The sequence below is a fragment of the Dermacentor variabilis genome, chromosome 1, assembly GCF_050947875.1.
Source record: "Dermacentor variabilis isolate Ectoservices chromosome 1, ASM5094787v1, whole genome shotgun sequence".
Taxonomy (NCBI): domain Eukaryota; kingdom Metazoa; phylum Arthropoda; class Arachnida; order Ixodida; family Ixodidae; genus Dermacentor; species Dermacentor variabilis.
Window position 1 is genome coordinate 218,832,358 of NC_134568.1, and position 19,329 is coordinate 218,851,686.

Sequence of the window (19,329 nt, forward strand, 5' to 3'; positions counted from 1 at the left end):
AACTAACCAAATATGGCTCGTAGAAAGAGCTCAGACAGTCGCATTTAACGTACAGCCTCTCAGACTTTTCGCAAAAGTAAAAGCCAGTTGACCACTGCCAGCAATGGCAAAATGGCCTTTACCTTTTTTTTTGTTTTGCAATAATTTGAACAATATGACTTACAGTGTACAAGCAAACTATGAATATTGTGCATCACACAGTCCAGTGAGTGTACAGCTGCAAACTTGTTCACAGCACAAACTTAAATTAACAAAAGGAAACAAGGAAATAGTTCAATGCTTTAAACCTAAGCTTCAATTTTATTACATGGTTGAGGGCACATGAAACTCTATTGTTATTGTACGCTGATGCAACTCATTATGAAACATGGCTTACAAAGGCACAGTACAGTATGGAGTAAAGTTTCATGACAGGTTCGATGCACGCATAGAAAAGCATGTAAAGGGGCTGCATTACGTGTCAAGTCGCATGCAGTTAAGAAATTTGAAACTTATTGAATATTGACTCAATTATCGAGCCTGGCATAACTTGCAGCCGTTCCTTGTAAAGTGAAATCGACTGTTAAAGGGAACAAGCAACTGCTGAGCTGAGTATGAGCAAGTTTCACTCTGTGACAATTCTCAAAAGAGTCGGCTTCACAGCAGACAATCTGTGGTAGGTGATGCTGGTTTTGCTCTGCATGCCTGTGTGGCACATAGGCTCTGCTTCCTCTGCTACCCACAGCTGGAGTGCCCCACATATGTCAGCAGAGCAGTTGAGTGTTCCTTTGAATGGTGTACCACACTGTAAATATTTGTACTTCATGTACAGCAGAACAGTAAACAATCTGAGAGCCTAACAGTGTTGCTTAAATGCATTTGCACAGAACCCACTGAAAATTTAAAGCCATCAACTCAAGTACACCATGTCAACAAATGCTGCAGTACACAAGTCTGCCACATTTATTAATTACATTCAGGTCGTGCATAAACATAGTTTGATAACAGTATTATGTTCTGTTTACTTTACGGGCTGCCTATATTATCTGAAACACAGTTGAATGAAAAATATGATCCATTTAATATTTACAGAACACTAATAACTAAGGCTGTGCGAATACATGAATATTCGATTTTGAATCGAATAGTGAACATATGAATAACTCAATTCGCGAACTAAATGCCTAAGATTCGATTTCTCGCATTTACAGATGGCAGATGGAATATGCGGACGACAAAGAAAAAGGAGCGGGATTTGGGAACTTTTTACCGTCGGTGTGCCGATAACCGCGCGGAGCGGTGCCGAGTGACTTGATGCACCCATTCCCCACTTTTGTCTATCGCGCAGATGGCCTTAACGAGCCGATGATAACCCACAGAAACCACCCACCATATACATAAAAAAACCTTCCTGTTTTCTGCAAGAAAACTGGAAAGCAATACTTTCCGAACAATAGAAGATTTCCATTAAGCACAGTATGGCCCACTATCAAACTGAATATCCCATTGGTATTTAGGATAACTTTGCTATCTCTTTAGCTTCAGAGGGAAAAAAGCACTCAAGTGTATTTGACAGACATTCCATCAATAAAATATTTTTCATGCCTTCGTATATGAATGGAGTTGTTATCAGTGCTGGCATACTAATTTGGTGTTCTCTTTAAAAAATCGCAGTTTTGCCCGAAAGGCAAAGCATCGATTGCAATTGCAAATCAGTGGACAGCTATGCTAAGTAAGGATAGTATAGTTTTATCGGCCGGATAAGTTGTAAACATGGGTATACTAACTAAATTAAAAAGCATGGTGTCACACACGCACAAGAAAACATGAACACATCTCACTCGATGACAACAGAAACTCGCTGTCAAAACACTGCAGTGAGTAAGTGCAGCAGCATGCAACCACAGTGCAGCGAGCGCACCCACAGCAGTAGCGAGCGAAGTGAACTTCATGGTGCCGCTCGCATCAACATGAACCAAGCGAAAACGCAGCGCACGGCAGACGCTGTGCATGCCGCAGATGGCTTTAAAGACTTCAAGACAGAGCGGCCTGGGTGGGTGCGCGTGCCGGCCGCCCAGAGAAGAATGTGCCCCCCTCCCTACACTCCTCCTGGAGCCTTGCACGTGACAGAAGATGGTGCACTTCCTCCTTTTCATGCGTGAGATTGAGCCGCGGTCACCGGCTCCCCGTCGCACACTTTCACTCACACATACAGCATACGGCGTGCGGCTACGATTTTATCGCCCTTGGACTTTATACGGAACCTCATGGCGACGACAGAGACGCGCTTGGAGTGTCTATATAATTGCTGTTGCAATAAAACAGTAGATCATACTATGCATTTCAATTCATTGGTACCTAAGTTATTGATAGCTAGCAATATTCTTAAGTAATGTGATTAGCCTCCTGAGTATGTGCACCACTGTACTTTGCACAAAATTTGGAAGCATAAAAGATTCTGTTAAATTTCCTGATATTCGATATTCAATTCGATTCGAAATCTACTATTCAGTATTCACACACACCTATTGATAACCAATGATTGTGTTTTGCCCATCCTCAAGACTGTAAACAAGATATGCAATGAACAATCAATACAAAACTTGGAAAAGTAAAGCTTGTTATGGGGGGGAAATTGATTTGAAATAGTAGTAAATTTTGTACACGGGAACAATAAGGCACAAAATAATGAAAAATGGTCAACAAAAAATTGCACTGGAAAACAAGTATCAATAAGCAACAATATTATACAAAAAAGAAAATTACAGCTTACCCTGAGAAGGAGCCACTATAAGCCCCTCACACCCCATACTAAGCTTAAATCTATGCAACAAAAAAGTCATGCCTTCTTTGTGCTTCTTGTGTGATGCTTTCTGCATAGCAAATGGAAAGTTGTCAAAAATAATAAGGCACCTAACAGCATACCCTCTATCCTCTTACTGTCCTATGCTTAGCATAGTCTTGCACAAATTATAACAATAAGTCACCACACAATATATACTAGTAACATAGTCTTTCACACTTCTTTTCTTCAACAAGGTCTCACAGTTTAACACATCAAGAATGGGGCACAACCAGTTATATGTTCATGTACTCATGCTCAGCAAATGTTGGCAACGCAATGTTTCATTTTCTACCAAATACAGCGTGCTGTCTTCAAGCACTAGAGGTAGCAGCTGAAAACCATTTTTTTTTAAGTTTCGGACCTGCACTGCCTGCAGTGCATACACGACAATTGTGTGCCGACTTTCTTTATGTCACTAAAGATAAATATAACAAGGCAGTCTGTGTTTTAGAATTTTCTTATGTAAGGCAATGAACCTTCACTCCTTACAAAAATATAGTGAAGCTTGTGTGTACACAATATCCTGCTGTAAGAACTGTTTCCTGCAGTCACTGCTCACTCACAAGTTGAGTGAGTTATCGTGTGTAACAGACCAAGGGCACATCTACATTTCCTTGCATTGGGTAAAAATTCAGTCAAGAGATATTGCCTTGACTCTTGCGCACGTTCCCCTTGAACACCGTGCTGCAAAATGTCTACGCATTCCAAGGTCTTGCCGCAGAAGTCTGTACCAGCCTTTCACGTGCTGCAAAAATTCGATGTCCAAGTGAAAGCAGGCACAGGCACATTACTAAGTAGCATTGTATGGTGTCAAAAAAAATCTTGTATGCATTCACTGGTGGAACAGCCATTTCACCTTTCAGCACAGGTCCTAGTGCAGGCAAAATGCTGATTTGGTGCAGTACACTCGAAAGACAGTCGCACCCTTTAGGGTGTATATTTGCAACACAACAATAATCGTCATCTGTCTTCCTTGTGTTTCCTTTCTTTAACGCTGCGAGCTCAGTAATTCCAAGTCACGAACAGCATGCGCATTATCAGCATGACAGAGCATTCTTGACAGGAAAGTAACGAGCGCAGCATTTTCAAGAAAGGAAACGCAAGCAAGACAGATGACGATTATTGTTGTGTGGCAAATATACACCCCAAAGGGTGCAACTGTTTTTAGTGTAGCAAGCACTTTTGGCGAAGGGTCCAATGCACATGTGCTTACCATATACCATGCAAATACTAAGTGATATAGCCGATATGTTGTGCAGATGGGTTTGTGCAATGCTTATCCTGCAAACATGGTCAGGAAAGGACGCAACGCTCCTCCACACCGCGACACACAAAGGGTGCTACGGCCGGGGTCACTTATACGGCACAGAGAAGGCACCACAGACAGATAGTCAACAAACGCGTGTGTATTAACCCAGGATGCAACACAGTACGACCGTCCCTGCTTGTGGGCAAAGGCTCACCGTAAGACCAATCAAGTATGCGCAGCTGCACTGAACATGACATTGTCGTGAGGGACGCGAGTGCGGTTGGAAATCAGCAGATAGAAGCGTGTGATGCGTCCCTGAAGAACAAGCAACAACTAACTTTATTTTTGTGTTCGTCCAGCCTCTACGGCTCGGTTGCGCACCCCCGCACCAATTACCTTTCCCGCACACTCCGCTATAAGATTTTAACCGAGAGAAAAAAGGGAAAGGGTGTCTGGCTGCTGCTGTGCGACCGTGAGGCCGCCACAACATCATGCACCATACCCATGTCATGGAATGCACATTATGAAATTTCAAATAGGCGGCGAAAAATTTTTGTGGCTGCAAAAAAAAAAAAAAAAAAAAAAAAAAAGAAAGGCATCAGCAGCACTGCGCATGCGCGAGGCGCAAATACAGCTTTGCGTTGGCGACAATATTGTTACGGTGAAGGGACCGAAGAAGTTTAATTAGACTAGACAAAGACGAATTCTGGCAGTTGCCTGAACGCCATATGCGCCAGTTGTAAATATACATTATTTTACACTCATGGGCCTGCTTTCTTCCTGCAACATTTTGGTGGAAGGTGTGGGGTACAATCACGGAACTTCGTAGCGGACATCATCTACCTGCCGCCACAATGGCAAATCAACCGACACAAGCGACAACACCTCAGCAGCCCACGCCAACGGTCATCCTCACTCATCCGCAGGACCCAGGGACATTTTGTGGCACGGACAACGCCGACGTCGAGGACTGGCTTACAATGTACAAACGAGTGTGCGACAACAACAGGTAGGATCCAACAATGATGCTAGCAAACGTGATATTTTATCTAAGAGGAACTGCGAGGCAATGGTACGACACACACGAAGCTGACCTAACGAGCTGGGATGTCTGCAAAGAAAAAATGCGAGACTTGTTTGGCAGACCTGTCAGTCGTCAGCTGGCAGCAAAAAAAGAACTTGCGTGTCGCGCTCAGACGTGCACAGAATCGTAGGTCCTGTTCGCCTATCGTTCACCGCTCTTTGTCCCTTTCTGCAACCGGTCGCTTCGCTTCGGGAAACTAGGCGGTGCAGCTCCCGGTGGTGAAGCTGCAACTCCGACCCGGCCCACAAATCCTCTGTTGACCCTGCCTACATGTGGAAACCTACTGGACATTGAAGTTGATGACGTTCCTGTTAGATCTCTCGTTGATACAGGAGCGTAGCTTTCAGTTATGAGCGCTGCTCTCCGCCGAAGGCTCAGAAAGGTTCTGACACCCGCCGTACCGTGCACTGTGCGAGTCGCCGATGGGAGTACTTCACCTGTCCTTGGAACGTGCACAGCACGTGTGACCATTGGGGGCCATTATACCGTTGTTCTATTTATCGTCCTTGAAAACTGTCCACATGACCTAATTCTCGGCCTTGACTTCCTTTCGAAACACTCTGCCCAAATTGACTGCTCCGCACGTGTTGTACAGTTGGATCTGCCACTTCCTGCCGATGCAACAACTTGTGCTTCACACCACTTATGTTCTGCTGAGTTTGCAAGGCTGTCTCCACAGGCGGCTACAAATGTCCTCCTGACACCCTGTCCTCCCCTACCTGATAGCGAGTACGTCGTATCGCCGCTTACTGACGTGGTTTTGTCCCGCAATATTGCCCTACCGAGCACCTTAATCCAGATCTGCGAAAACTGCGCTCGCGAGCCCATCCTCAATTTTGGATTTTCGTCGCATGTGCTGCCACACGGTATCGCCATAGCGCATATCACTCCTTTGGAAGAATTTTAGATTTCTTCTTTGACGTCTGAATCCTTCCTCAGTACCAACGGACCTTCGTCACCCACTCCTCCGTACTCAAAGCCTGCGGACGATCTTTCTAAGATGATCGCCCCTGACCTTCCTTCCGAACAAACAACAGCTCTTCGTCACCTCCTGTCATCTTTTCGGGACATCTTTGATTTGGACGACCGTCCACTTGGCCAGACATCTGTTGTCACGCCTCGCATCAGCACCGGTGACGCCAGCCCCATTCATAGGCGGCCATATCGTGTCTCCGCAACAGAAAGGGCTATCATACAGAAAGAAGTAGACAGGATGATGGACAAGGACATCATCGAACCTTCCAGTAGCCCATGGGCATCACCGGTTGTCTTAGTAAAGAAAAAAGACAACTCGTGGCGCTTCTGCGTTGACTACCGTCACCTCAACAGGATGTTTATCCCCTGCCGCGCATTGATGACACTCTTGACTGCCTTCACGAATCCCAATACTTTTCATCAATTGACCTCCGCTCCGGCTATTGGCAGATTAGCGTCGATGAGATGGACCGCGAGAAAACCGCCTTCATCACATCCGACGGTCTGTACCAATTTAAAGTCATGCCCTTTGGATTATGCAATGCGCCAGCTACATTCAAGTGCATGATGGACTCTCTCTTGCGCAGCTTGAAGTGGTCTACATGCCTCTGTTACCTCGACGATGTGATTGTGTTTTCCCCGAACTTTGAGAGCCACCTGCGGCGCCTCACAGCCATACTCTCCGTGTTTCGCAGGGCTGGCCTTCAGCTAAACTCCTACAAGTGCCATTTCGGTCGCCGTGAAATTAACAGAATTGGCAAACGTTGGCTTGACCAAAGTCTGCTCAGTTAATCGGCCTGACTACACTCCACCCAGCACTGTCATACACACCCACAGCCTGAATGCCCCAACGCGGTATCGCAACCCGGCCGAATGGCGTACTCCAGACAACAGGCCTATATGCTTCACTTGTGGCCGTATCGGCCATATTTCACGTCACTGCCGGTCTTCGTGGAATTCGACCCCATGGTCCTACTACCCATCCCACGGCCCTCATGCTGCTCCTCGGTTCGCCCTGCAAACGCAGCCAGCAAATTCTGGCGACTCTCGTCCTACCCGCTCTAGCCGCTCTCTTTCGCCACGTCGCCGCTTCTCCCGATCGCCCCCATCTCGCCGATCACCGTCCCCTAGCTCCTTCCGGCGCACCCTTCCGGAAAACTAATGGGTGCAGCACCTGGAGGTGATGCTGCCAAACCGACCCGACGCAAAAATCCTCTTTTGACCTTGCCCACACATTGGAACCTCATTAACGTGAACATGGATGGTGTACCTGTTACGGCTCTGATTGACACTGCCGTGCACGTATCTGTGATGAATGCTCAGCTTCGGAATCATCTCAAGAAAGTCCTCACTCCTGCCCCTTCGCCTGTGGTCCAAGTCGCCGACGGTGGAACACCAGCCGTTATTGGTATGTGTCCGGCTCGCGCGAGTGTCGCCGGACATCATACTTCTGTTTTATTTTATGTACTAGAGCACTGCCCTCACGACCTCATCCTGGGCCTTGACTTTCTATCTACACATTCCGCTTTGATAGACTGTTCTGCTGGTGTTGTGCAACTCGCTCTACCTGCTGCTATTGACCCTCCCGATAGTGCTGCGATACGGCTATGTTCCACAGAGCATATTCGCCGCCCTCACCGTGCCGTTACCTACATAGGTGTCTCCCCCGTTCCACCTGTCCCAGACGGTGACTACATCGTATCTCCTAATCCGGATGTCCTGCTCTCACATAACGCCACTTTCCCTCACACCGTTGTTACCATTTCAGACAACACATCCTGCCTTCCGCTTGTAAACTTTTGACTCTGTACACAAGTACTCCCACGCGGAATATCCCTGGCGCAAATAATGCCAGCCAGAGACTACCACATTTCGGCTTTAACTTGTGACAGCTCGTCGTGTTCAACGTTTGCTTCGCCCCCTGTCCCTTCAGATTTGAATGCCCTAACAAAAATGATTGCTCCCGACCTTACGCCCCAGCGTGCTCAAGAGCTACGTTGCCTCCTTGCCTCATACTGGGACATATTCGACCTTGGAGAACGCCCTCTAGGACAAACATCTGTTATAAGACATCGAATAAACACCGGTGATGCGAGCCCGATCCATCGGCGACGCTACCGCGTCTCGCCTACTGAGCGACATATAATCCAACACGAAGTTGACAAGATGCTTTCTCGAGACATCATCGAACCTTCTTGCAACCCATGGGCATCCCCTGTTGTACTAGTTAAAAAGAAAGACAACAGTTGGCGATTTTGCATCGATTACCGACACCTCAACAAGGTAACAAAGAAAGACGTCTATCCACTATCACGTATTGACAATGCCCTGGATTGCCTGCATAGAGCACAATATTTTTCGTCCATCGACCTTCGCTCTGGCTACTGTTAAATTGCCGTCGATGACATGGACTGCGAGAAGACAGCTTTTATTACTCCCGATGGGCTGTATCAGTTCAAAGTGATGCCTTTTGGTTTATGTAATGCCCCGGCCACATTTGAACGAATGATGGACGCCCTCCTACATGGTTTCAAGTGGTCCATCTGCCTCTGTTACCTGGACGACGTGATAGTTTTTTCTCCGACTTTCGCTATACACCTCAAGCACCTGTCGACACACGCCATCTGTCCGGCGGGTCTACAAATAAATTCGTCCAAGTGCCACTTCAGTAGTCATGAAATGTCTGTGCTCGGGCATCACGTCGATTCTTCTGGTGTACGCCCTTTTCACAATAAAATACGGGCAGTCAAAGAGTTTCCCGCGTCAACATGTGCCGAGGATGTTCGCAGCTTCTTGGGCCTTTGCTCCTACTTCTGTCGGTTTGTCAGAAATTTTGCGAACGTTGCGCGCCCTCTCACGCAGCTCCTCAAGGAAGACGCCGCATTCATTTGGGCCCTGAGCAAGCTGGTGCTTTCACCAAGCTGATTGGGCTGCTTACGTCCGCGCCCATTCTCGCTCACTTTGATGCGTCAGCTCCAACAGAGGTCCGTACTGATGCCATTGGCCACGGTATTGGCGCCATCTTGGCACAGAAACAAGGGCGAGAACGTGTTATTGCCTACGCCAGCCGCCTTCTTTCCTCTGCCGAGAGCAATTATTCCATCACCAAACGCGAGTGTCTGGCTCTCGTTTGGGCAGTGCGTAAATTCCGCCTCTATTTGTACAGCCGCCAATTCACAGTCATCACTGATCACCACGCTCTGTGTTGGCTTTCGTCCCTCAAAGATCCTTTAGGGCGCCTTGGCCGCTGGGCTCTGCGCCTCCAAGAATACAACTATTCAGTTGTATACAAGACCGGCCGGTTACATCAAGATGCGGACTGCTTGTCGCGCCATCCTGTCGACCCTCCTGACGTTTCTGCGGCCGGCATACCTGTCACTGTTCTCTCTCTGGCTGCTTTTCGAGACATTGGAGCCAAACAACGTCGGGACGCCTCCTTGCAACACCTTATTCAATGGCTCACTTCAACGACGCCAGATCCTTCCCTTCGCATGTTTGAACTTCAAGATGGTATAGTACCGCTCTAACATGCGCCCGGACGATCCTGCCATCTCTTCGTTGTGCCTGAGCATCTGCGTCAGACTGTTCTCGCCCAGCTTCATGATGTGCCGACTGCAGGTCACCTTGGCGTGTCACGGACTTATGACCGCATTCGTCGGCGCTTCTTTTGGCCTGGTCTATACCGTGACGTCTGCCGTTATGTCGCTGCGTGTGATCTTTGTCAACGACGCAAAAAGCCGACCACACTCCCTGCTGGTCGCCTTCAACCACTTGACGTGCCATCAGAACCATTCTTCCGTGTCAGTGTCGATCTTCTAGGCCCTTTTCCTATGTTTGCTTCGGGAAACAAGTGGATTGCTGTAGCAACAGACTACGCCACCCGATATGCAATTACACAGGCTTTTCCAACAAGCTGTGCAACCGATGTCGCCGACTTCCTCCTAGAAAACGTCATCCTTCACGACGGCGCCCCTCGACAGCTCCTCACCGACCGAGGCCGCTACTTTCTTACTAAAGTTGTCAATGACATTCTACACTCGCGCGCGACTAAACACAAACTTGTTTACCATCCACTAACGAACGGTCTAACCAAGCGCCTTAACTGCACCCTTACTGACATGCTGTCCACGTATGTCTCCGATGACCATTGCGACTGGGACGTTACGCTGCCGTTCGTTACTTTCGCCTATAATTCGTCTCGCCATGATACCGCAGGCTTCTCTCCATTCTTCCTCTTGTTTGGCCGCGACCCTACATTACCTTTCGACATCGTTCTGCCTGCTAGTCTGAATTCCACATCCGAGTACGCCCGTGAAGCCATCCTCAAAGCACAAGAAGCACGCCATATTGCTCGACGTCGACTTGTGGAGTCGCAGGACAATCAGCGGCGCTTATATGACGCACGCCATCGTGACGTCCATTACACACCGGGCGCCCTGGTTCTCCTTTGGTCGCCGTCGCGACGCGTTGGCCTCTCGGAGAAGTTACTTTCACGCTACTCCGGCCCTTACTGTGTCTTGCATCAAGTAACTGACGTCACATACGAAATCGCCCCTCTTGAGCCAACTGTGGCTCAGCATCGCTCCGACGTGGTCCACGTCGCGCGTCTTAAGTTGTATCACTCGCCCACCTCCTAACCAGCACCGAGCCGGTGCTTCAGCCACCTGTGGTCATGTGACACGTTGACAAAGAAGATGTTTTAATCATCGTCGGAAGAAGACGATGTTCTGGTCTTCGCGCACTGTCTACCATATTGTCAGCTGTAATAATTATTGTAAATATTCTGTAAATACACGTCTGACTGTTTTTAACCCTGTAACATTTTTAATAGAGAAATCGAGGTAAATGCAGGACATGATTAGAGACTCCCCCGGGACATTCAAGCACTTGCCCGATGACGAAAGCACTCCTCAGTTAAATCCAGTCACTAGTACTCAATTACTTGTTGCAAAAAACATCCTCGTATTGTATTATAAGATGAAATAAAATGCTACTTGTCCAATTCCAGTTCATGTTTAGAAAAACGAACTCATTGAAATTACTTTATACGACGACGCAGGTGGTCGAAACGTTTTGTTTTCGCTCAACTCTGCGATGCCCACGCTTTCTCATTTGAGTATTTTCCTGATCGCGTAATGCTGTGCTGGTTTTGCTGGCTCGCGAAACTCGCACAAACTGCAAGTAGCAGAAAATTCAACTTGCATGTGATGTCACGGGATGCCCGAACGGTCTACGGCACTTGACCAAAAAGAAGCTGCAGCCACGAATCTGCCGCTCTGACTTGGCTCGGTGTCACCTTCAGTCAGGCACCGTTTTACTCACCAACAGTAGCAAAGGGCGGTGATGGTGTATGCAACGTTGCCACTCCCCCGGTTAGTTGGCGGGAGATTTGAATTTCGAAAAAAGTACTCGGACCCTTCAGATAGAATTTTCTCGTAACCTTAACCTTTTTTTGGCACGAAACAAGTGTTGCAAGGTTTGTGGAATGGTATTTAAACAGTCCACATTGACTTAGTATTTGCCTTTAGTGTCCCCTTAAGATGACCTGGCTTCTTTTGTCCCATCTTAGTTCTTCATGACAGTTGCAAACTCCATGGAAAACTCATCATCAGTACTGTACTGCTCGTATTCCAAGTTGATCTTTAGTAAGTTAGGGTTGTTCGCTTCAAGCTTTCAATAAAAGCAGCGACCATTCCTAGTTTGACTATGTCCAAGGCTGCTTTAGCTTCATGAATAATACGGCTATTCTGTTGCCAATGCACCATCCTCTTTTCTTTGAGCTTATTCATGCTGTAATTCCTTATGGCTTCACTCACCTTCTGTTAAGTCCTGAATTTTGCAAGAGGGGCTATAATGTATTAAAATGCCATCCTTTCGCTGTAGCGCTGGGATCTATGCTGTCTTATGGTAGGCACCAGGCGAAACTCTTCTTCAGCCTCGGTCAAGTGCTTAGCTTTCTGTCTCTGTCTAAAGCTTTCTGCTCCGGCTTGTACTCCGGCTACGCCAGCGTTCTATTAACATCCCGCCATAACTGCTCCAACAGGTTGTTCTGGTGCTGGCACTCTTCTCCTATCTGTTTTCGGCACCAGAAGGTGTACAGGAAGTAGAAGCAGGAACAAAAAGGAATTTTATTTACAGCACGACTGTCACAAGCTATAAAGCCATAAAGGCAACGTTTGGTTTGGTTTTCCTTCTATGATGGCGCATACCCACAGCGGGGCATTGGCCAAGGTTTCAGTGGTATAAGGAAATTGCCGTTTATACCAAAATTGGTAAAATTGTCAGATGGAAGTGACTCAAAAATAATGTATGCAGAACATAAGAAAATAACAAAGGAACTTCTCTGCTTTTCTCTTCTATCTGCGTCTTTGCTTGTTCCTTTTTCAACCTTCAATCTGTCTCTTAGAGGAACAAGAAATACTAAACATCATGAACGTACATCTGCAGACAATAATTATTTATGACAAATCAGTTCTGCAGAAATCCACGAGGTTGAGGAAGAGCCATAAAAGGGAAAATTGTCATCCATCTGAGGGTAGCACAAAGCTACAATGAAAATACAGTATGGGTTTTTCGGAAAGAAAGGCTTGCAGTTGAAGCAAAATTCGTCCTGGTTCAGGCATCGAAACCAGGACGAATGCTTTTTCGAGGCACTCCCTCTGCCATCTGTGCTGACCAGGAGGACAGCAGACACAAGAATGAGACAGAATTAATCGATAACTCGAAGCACAGACACACTGAATCAGTTGTGCGGAATCCTGCAAGGTGAAGGAAGGTTCATGGAAAGAAAACAGTCATCCACCCATGAGTAGCACAAAGCTACAAAGGATGAAGGTACAAAGCACAAAGCATACTGATAAACCCATATTGTGTTTCCTTTGTAGTTTTGTGCTACTGTCAGGTGGACGACAATTTTCTCTTTCAATATAATTATTTAAGCAAGTCACTGAACTATGCAAAGCGTCCCAGCTAACTTCGGCCAAGGTATAAGAATATATTGGTGCCCTATAGGAGGACACGACTAAAAGCGTGTTGTTGGCAACTATCAAGCAGGTCACTATTTTTGTATGCAATGTAATTACTCAGTCAAGATTAGTTACCAACTTTGCAAGTCTTAAACTTAAGGCAGAACTTTCAAGAAATGCTTGCAGCATTATAGGAACCATCTGATTCTGCAATACCTATAGCTTCCTACCTGTTACACAATACTATTTGCCACATCCAAAGGAACACCTGCTGGGGGAAACAAAATTTAATATGTGACTGATTACCCGCTTGCACCTGTCTGGTCGCAGAGCTCTCAAACATGCCTCATATAAACAAACAGAGCATTTAACAAAGTGCATAGCTGCTGAGAAAGTTACAAATCGGCAATGGTTTCAGTTCCTTCAGTATGCTTAACGATAAGTAATTGTACCTACTGCTTCTGTCAGAGCAAGCACAACTGATTGGTGACGTAAGTTTCACAACCAATGCCTTCTTGCTGCTCTATCACTTTCTCAGTGGCAGTGCACTATTCATTCATACAGCGCATTACAGAGCACTGATTGCAACATGTAAATGGCTAGTCACATGAACTCTTTTCATACTTGCAGGATTTTTTTTATCATGTGGTAAGTTATTGCTAACAGGGAAAAAGGTAAGAAGTGCTGAATCAGCACTTTTTAGAGCATGTTACTATTTGTTCATCAAAAGCTTTTTAAGGTGAATAGCATTCATTGCCTACTTCAGCTATTTTGTGTCTGTCTGTCTGTGTCTGTCTGTCTCGGTCTGTCTGTGCGTGTCTGTCTGACTGTGTCTGTTTGTCTGTCTGTCTGTGTGTGCCTGCCTGCCTGCCTGCCTGCCTATCTATTTATCCTGTTACGCAGACCCAGTGGCCCGTTATCTACCTTGTCCTGGTCATTCCATTGTCATCTTTCCAGTCTCGTGATCTATCGTCCTGCAATTGTCGTCACGCCTTATACCCTGACCCAGTCACCCAAGCTGTCCAATAGCTTGGGCCAGTAGGTATGGGCTTGTGGTCACCATGCTGTCGTCGTCAGACCGCCATAGTGATGCTGTCGTGATCATTCAATCGTCATCATTCCAGCTTTGTCATCCACCACCCGTCATGTCATTGTTGTCACGTCATCGTTGTCAGACCGTCATAGTGATGCCGTCGTGATCATTCAATCGTCGTCATTCCAGCTTTGTCACCCGACACTCAACCTTGACAAAATATTGGTGAGCCTGCCAGGATTTTGTCAAGGTCTCAGGGCTGTAAACATGACGCAAGGAATATTTGAGTTAGGAAAAGCCTTTATGCGGCATGAGCATAAGAAAAATACTACATATATCAAGAAAGCACGCGTTGCCAACCAAATGGCAAAACCCTAACATATGACAAACTATATACAAAGCTAGTTAATTGAAAATATTGTCTTAAGTCCTCGCACACGACGTATTATGAAGTTAAAAATACGTATTTACATAAAGTTTATCGACGTGGCCACGTCGTCTCGTCGTCGCTGCTTCCGACAACACGTCGTTGGGCCCACCGATGCGTCGTAGACTAGACATCGCCGTGTCCGACGTTTGGTCCACGGTTGGCCTGGTCACGGGGTCAGGAGGGTGGAGTGACCTAGGCATCTGGATCGCCCGGTCAACTCTGCAAGCTGCAGATGGTAGCCGCAGGGAATACGGGAAGCGGCGCCATCAGCCTGTAGCTGCGGCTTCCGGTGGGAGGTCCACTCAGCTCGTGGGTCGTGGCCACAGCAGCTGAAGAACTGCTCCCACTGGGTTGCCACTGTCTCCGCGATCCTCCCGTCCTGTTCGGCCTCCAGCCCCTTCTCCCGCCTTTGTCCCAGAGCATAGCTGGGCCGCTCTCTTCGGCTACGTGTCCCTTCTCCCATTGGCCCCATAGCTTTGCATGCACTTTTGCGCTTCTTCTGCTTTCATATGGCATTCTTTTTATTTGTGTGCCCTTATTTTCTATCTTCTTTTTCTTTATTTCTGCCACCGACCCCTCGTGTCTTCTTGTTTTCTTCTTATCTTCTGCTTTTTCTTCTTTCTTTCTACCTTCCTTTATTGGCTCATGACAATGATTATGCCATCGTTATCACGCCATTGTCATCACTGCATCATCGTCACCACCTTGATCGTCACACAGACGTCTTCATGCGTTCATTGTCACACCGTCATTATTATGTTGTCTTGGTCATGCGATCGTCATCATTATCATTGCCATCGTAAGTCACCTTTGTCATTCCATCAACACCATTCCTTCTTCCTCATTCTGTCACTGCGTCATACAGACGTCATGCCTCCATGCTCATGGGTAACCTTGACAAGTGAGTGGCATAGCAGAGTGGAACAATATCGGAGTATGTGGCTTATAGCCAAATCAATGAAAGTCCCAAAATTGCTATTCACATTACTATCAACAGTCATCACTAGATAAGTTCTGCCACAATATTTTGTAATTTAATACTGAAGAAGCTAATTGGTCTGGACTAATTATGCAATTAGAATAAAAATTGTATTATTTGCTTTTTAAAGTGGCCAACAGCATGCTTTTAGTTGCCTCCTCCTACAGTGTACCAGCATAATTTTAAGCTTTTGGCTAAAGTTATAACTGGGACACATTGTATAACAGATGTTTAGTGTGAGGTCCATTTGGTAATAGTTATTTCAAGCCTCCCTCACCTGGTCGGAGTTCAGGACTTTCTCCATTCCAAAAGACATACTGCCTAGAAGCTCGCTGCGTCTGAAATAAAAAAAAAACAACAAAATTCCATTAAAATGCAGTAAACAGAGGCATCGGAAACAACCTTACTTGTTTTCAAAATCTCGATGCCATACTGTCACCAAAAGACGTTTTCCAGCATCTTCTGCCATAAGCTCACTGGAATAAAAGTGATGCACAAAATATTCATTTGTAAATGAGTTGAGACTCCACTTTAAGCTATAAGCTATGCAACAAACCACCCAAATTTGTCATTAGGTTTCATTAGGCTGTCATGGGTGATTTCTTTCTTTTTTATTTTTCTGAACAATTAATCTTTTGACACAAGCTTATATATTGAGGAAAGAATTGCAAGTAAAGAGACAACCGTTGTAGCAGATATGTCAATTGTTTGTGCTCTTAACATCTTTTTGCACCATAAATAGGTTATGCATTATTTTCACCATATCTTTACAATTCTATAGCCACAGGAAACTAGGCAGAACAATGTGTAGAAACATGTCATGTGCATACAAAACAAGATCATACACTGTGATCATCCATTATGAACAGGAACACTAGGTTTCTGTTCAAAGCCAGTAATGTTCCTTGTGTTCGCTCGTAATGAAAAAAAAGTTCTGAGCAGGGTTCTTCTAACAGGATGTACAATATAACAAATAGCAGTGAGTGAGGTCCCGATTTGCAAGTTTGCAGGAATAACATTTCAAACACAGTTGAGGTGTTCCTTTTCATATTGACGAAGGGTGTACATAAACAAGCAGCTACAATTCCTTCTACTTCACTGCTGGATTCAAGCATTCCTAACATATTCTGCAAGATATCCCAAATTAACTAAATAATCACTTAAAAGTACAAAAGGAGAGTGCTGCATGTTGTTGCTTTTGCTCATGCCAGCTTGACACTTATGCATCATTTAAATGTTACACATTTAGCCCATAAGGACACGCTAAGTTATTTCTCTCATCACAGAGAATCAGGCAGATCATGGCAGTTCATTTAGACAGTCTTCCATGACATAAATATTACTTCAATTCAACTGCACCAATTAAGCAATAAAAGCCAAATGTCATGCTGCAGTGATGAGAAAGAACACAGTAGCAAAAACTGTGTATCAAAAGACTAACTCGTTATAGGGTGATCTTGTGCCCCTGAAAGCAAGTGACACTAAAAGTGCAAAAGTGGCGAGCACAGTTGGCGATTGTCAAAAATTTGATCTGCAGATCAAGCGCGACAGCTTTTATACATAACTTGTCGAAGGTGCCAGTGTGATCGCTGGTGCTCACATACCTTCCAGAAAGTGCAACACTATTCACGTTGCACATACAATCTGATTACACAAGGTTCGTTGAGAACATACACAGCAGAATCAACAATAACTTTCAAGTAAGTTCCAAATCATGCAGGCGCGTCTTGTGCTGAGCGATAACTGCAAGTTGTTAGCAGGTAAAATGCAGTCCCCAGGAAAAGGATAAATAAGTACACATGTCAGTATTCATGTGGCAATATTCATGACAGTATTCATGTATTCACAGCATGTGAATGTGACTTGTTCATCTAAGAACACCAACTGCACATGGCAAATTGTCCCCAGGCAGCGATGTCATGGCATATGAATAAACATAAGTTTCTTCAGGTTTTATTTTGCATAAATTGAACCTACACCTTGCGATTGAGCACTTATTTCATGCATTAGCTTTGTGTACATTCATTTATGACAGAATGTTATATGCTTATATTATAAATTGACTGTGGTAATGATTCATACTGCAGCATGTGCATAAGCACACTTTAGCTAACAGGGGGCCCCTATCCCAAATGAAAGACATACATGGTCTTATGACATTAATGTATCACCTGGTGTTCCTCAGAGGTAAGTGCTAGGGCCCCTGTTGTTCTTGATTTACATCAACTGCAATATTCAAGACTTTCATAGAACTGTGCAAATGTGTGCGAATCACTCATTTACAGGAATGTCAAAGATGTACCAGATGTTTCTTCACTGCAACACGACTTGAAAAGTATACAGAGTGCTGGTGTGCAATGCAAATAAAAAAATGTGTCTAAATCCTGATAAGTGCTAGCTTATCCATATAGATGTCCACATATTTCATAGAAAATGTTTCTCTTATGGAAGTAACAGATAGCATATATCTGAGCATTTATTTTTCCCAGTATCTAGCATGGTGTGAGCACATCAATTATACAGCATCTAATGCATATCAAATGCTAAATTTAATCAGACACAATTTCCACAATGCACCAACAAATTTAAAGAAAGTTTTGTATTTTGCAAATGTTAGAACCCATTTTGAATATGCTTTTCCACTGTATGTTAACTGTATGCAAAGCCATGCCACACTTTTTAGCAAATTGCAATTTTTACACACCTATCAAAGGTAGTTAAGGCTAGCCACTCTTTAACAAAGGAAACTAAACATAAAAGAACATTTATGTCTGTATTCTAAAGGGTAGTTTCAAAGTCCCTTCATGTGTGCTAACAATGAAAAAGTTTAGTTTTATTGATAAAAAAGACATAGTGTCATGGCAACAGTCATGACTTGCAACTGGAGTGCAAAAATGGGAAACAATTTGGTACGTAGTCAAATAAGCAAGCTGTACAATAGACTAAGATGTCTGGCACCTGCGACTGCTTTATCAACTTATGTAAAAAAATAATAAACACAAGAATTAGCCATTTTTCACGGTAATGGTTTAATAAGCATGATAATGTTAAAAGTCATCAATTGTTTTCTATTATTCTAGTTCTTTTTGCACAGCCTATGTGTAATGAAGAATAGGAAGTTTCATTAAAAATGTTGATTCATAATGAAGTTATCAGTGTTCAGTTTACAAGAAATTGCGGAAAGCTAGAATTCGTGAAGAACAAACACACACGAAAAAAGTATCCCAGGCACCATACAAATGCAGTTGCTGGAATTTCAAAAATTGCCTCTAACATTTGAACAAAGCAAGGCAAAAACAATTTTTCCAATGCATGTTTAATGTGTGGGGGAAGTGCTATTCTTCTGAGAAAAAAGCATTTCTAAAGGTAGTGACATACTCAATAACACTAAACCACTTTAGCATTCTGTTTGTTATCTCTCTTTTCTTGATGGGTGCCATTACCATGCATTTGAAATTAGGGAAATTCAGTGCTACAAAGGTGCTTTTTGAGGCTTCTTCCTGCGGACAATAGCCGAGTAAGAAAAGCTAGCTAAGAGCCCTAAAAACCGTTGCAAGAAGGAGCACTCCACTCAATTTTTATCTTAATACTAGTTTTGCTGCATGTTTATTGTGACTTTTGCCCATTATTCCATCTGTGTATGCATGCAGAATTCTATGGCATCCCCTTACAACAATGCCTTTCATTAGACACTACAGGTTACCTGCATAAATAAATGAATTGTAGTAAAGCAACTGAACATGCACATCAAGCAGGCAGCCATTGCCTGTCACCAGAGCACAAGGCTTGA

General features: G+C 44.8%; 1 protein-coding gene across 3 annotated transcripts in view; it reads right to left on the bottom strand.

Moving 5' to 3' along the window:
• Window positions 1–272: 272 nt before the first annotated feature.
• Window positions 273–19,329, bottom strand: part of LOC142557323 (uncharacterized) — a 45,545-nt gene continuing 26,488 nt past the window's right edge. For all 3 annotated transcript variants that reach the window (XM_075669090.1, XM_075669070.1, XM_075669080.1), the window contains 3 exons: window positions 15,947–16,015; window positions 15,817–15,877; window positions 273–3,569 (listed from right to left, as the gene is read on the bottom strand). In XM_075669090.1, the coding sequence (XP_075525205.1) occupies window positions 3,456–3,569; window positions 15,817–15,877; window positions 15,947–16,015 (244 nt within the window). In that variant the 3' untranslated portion in view covers window positions 273–3,455. The remainder of the gene's footprint in view (window positions 3,570–15,816; window positions 15,878–15,946; window positions 16,016–19,329) is intronic.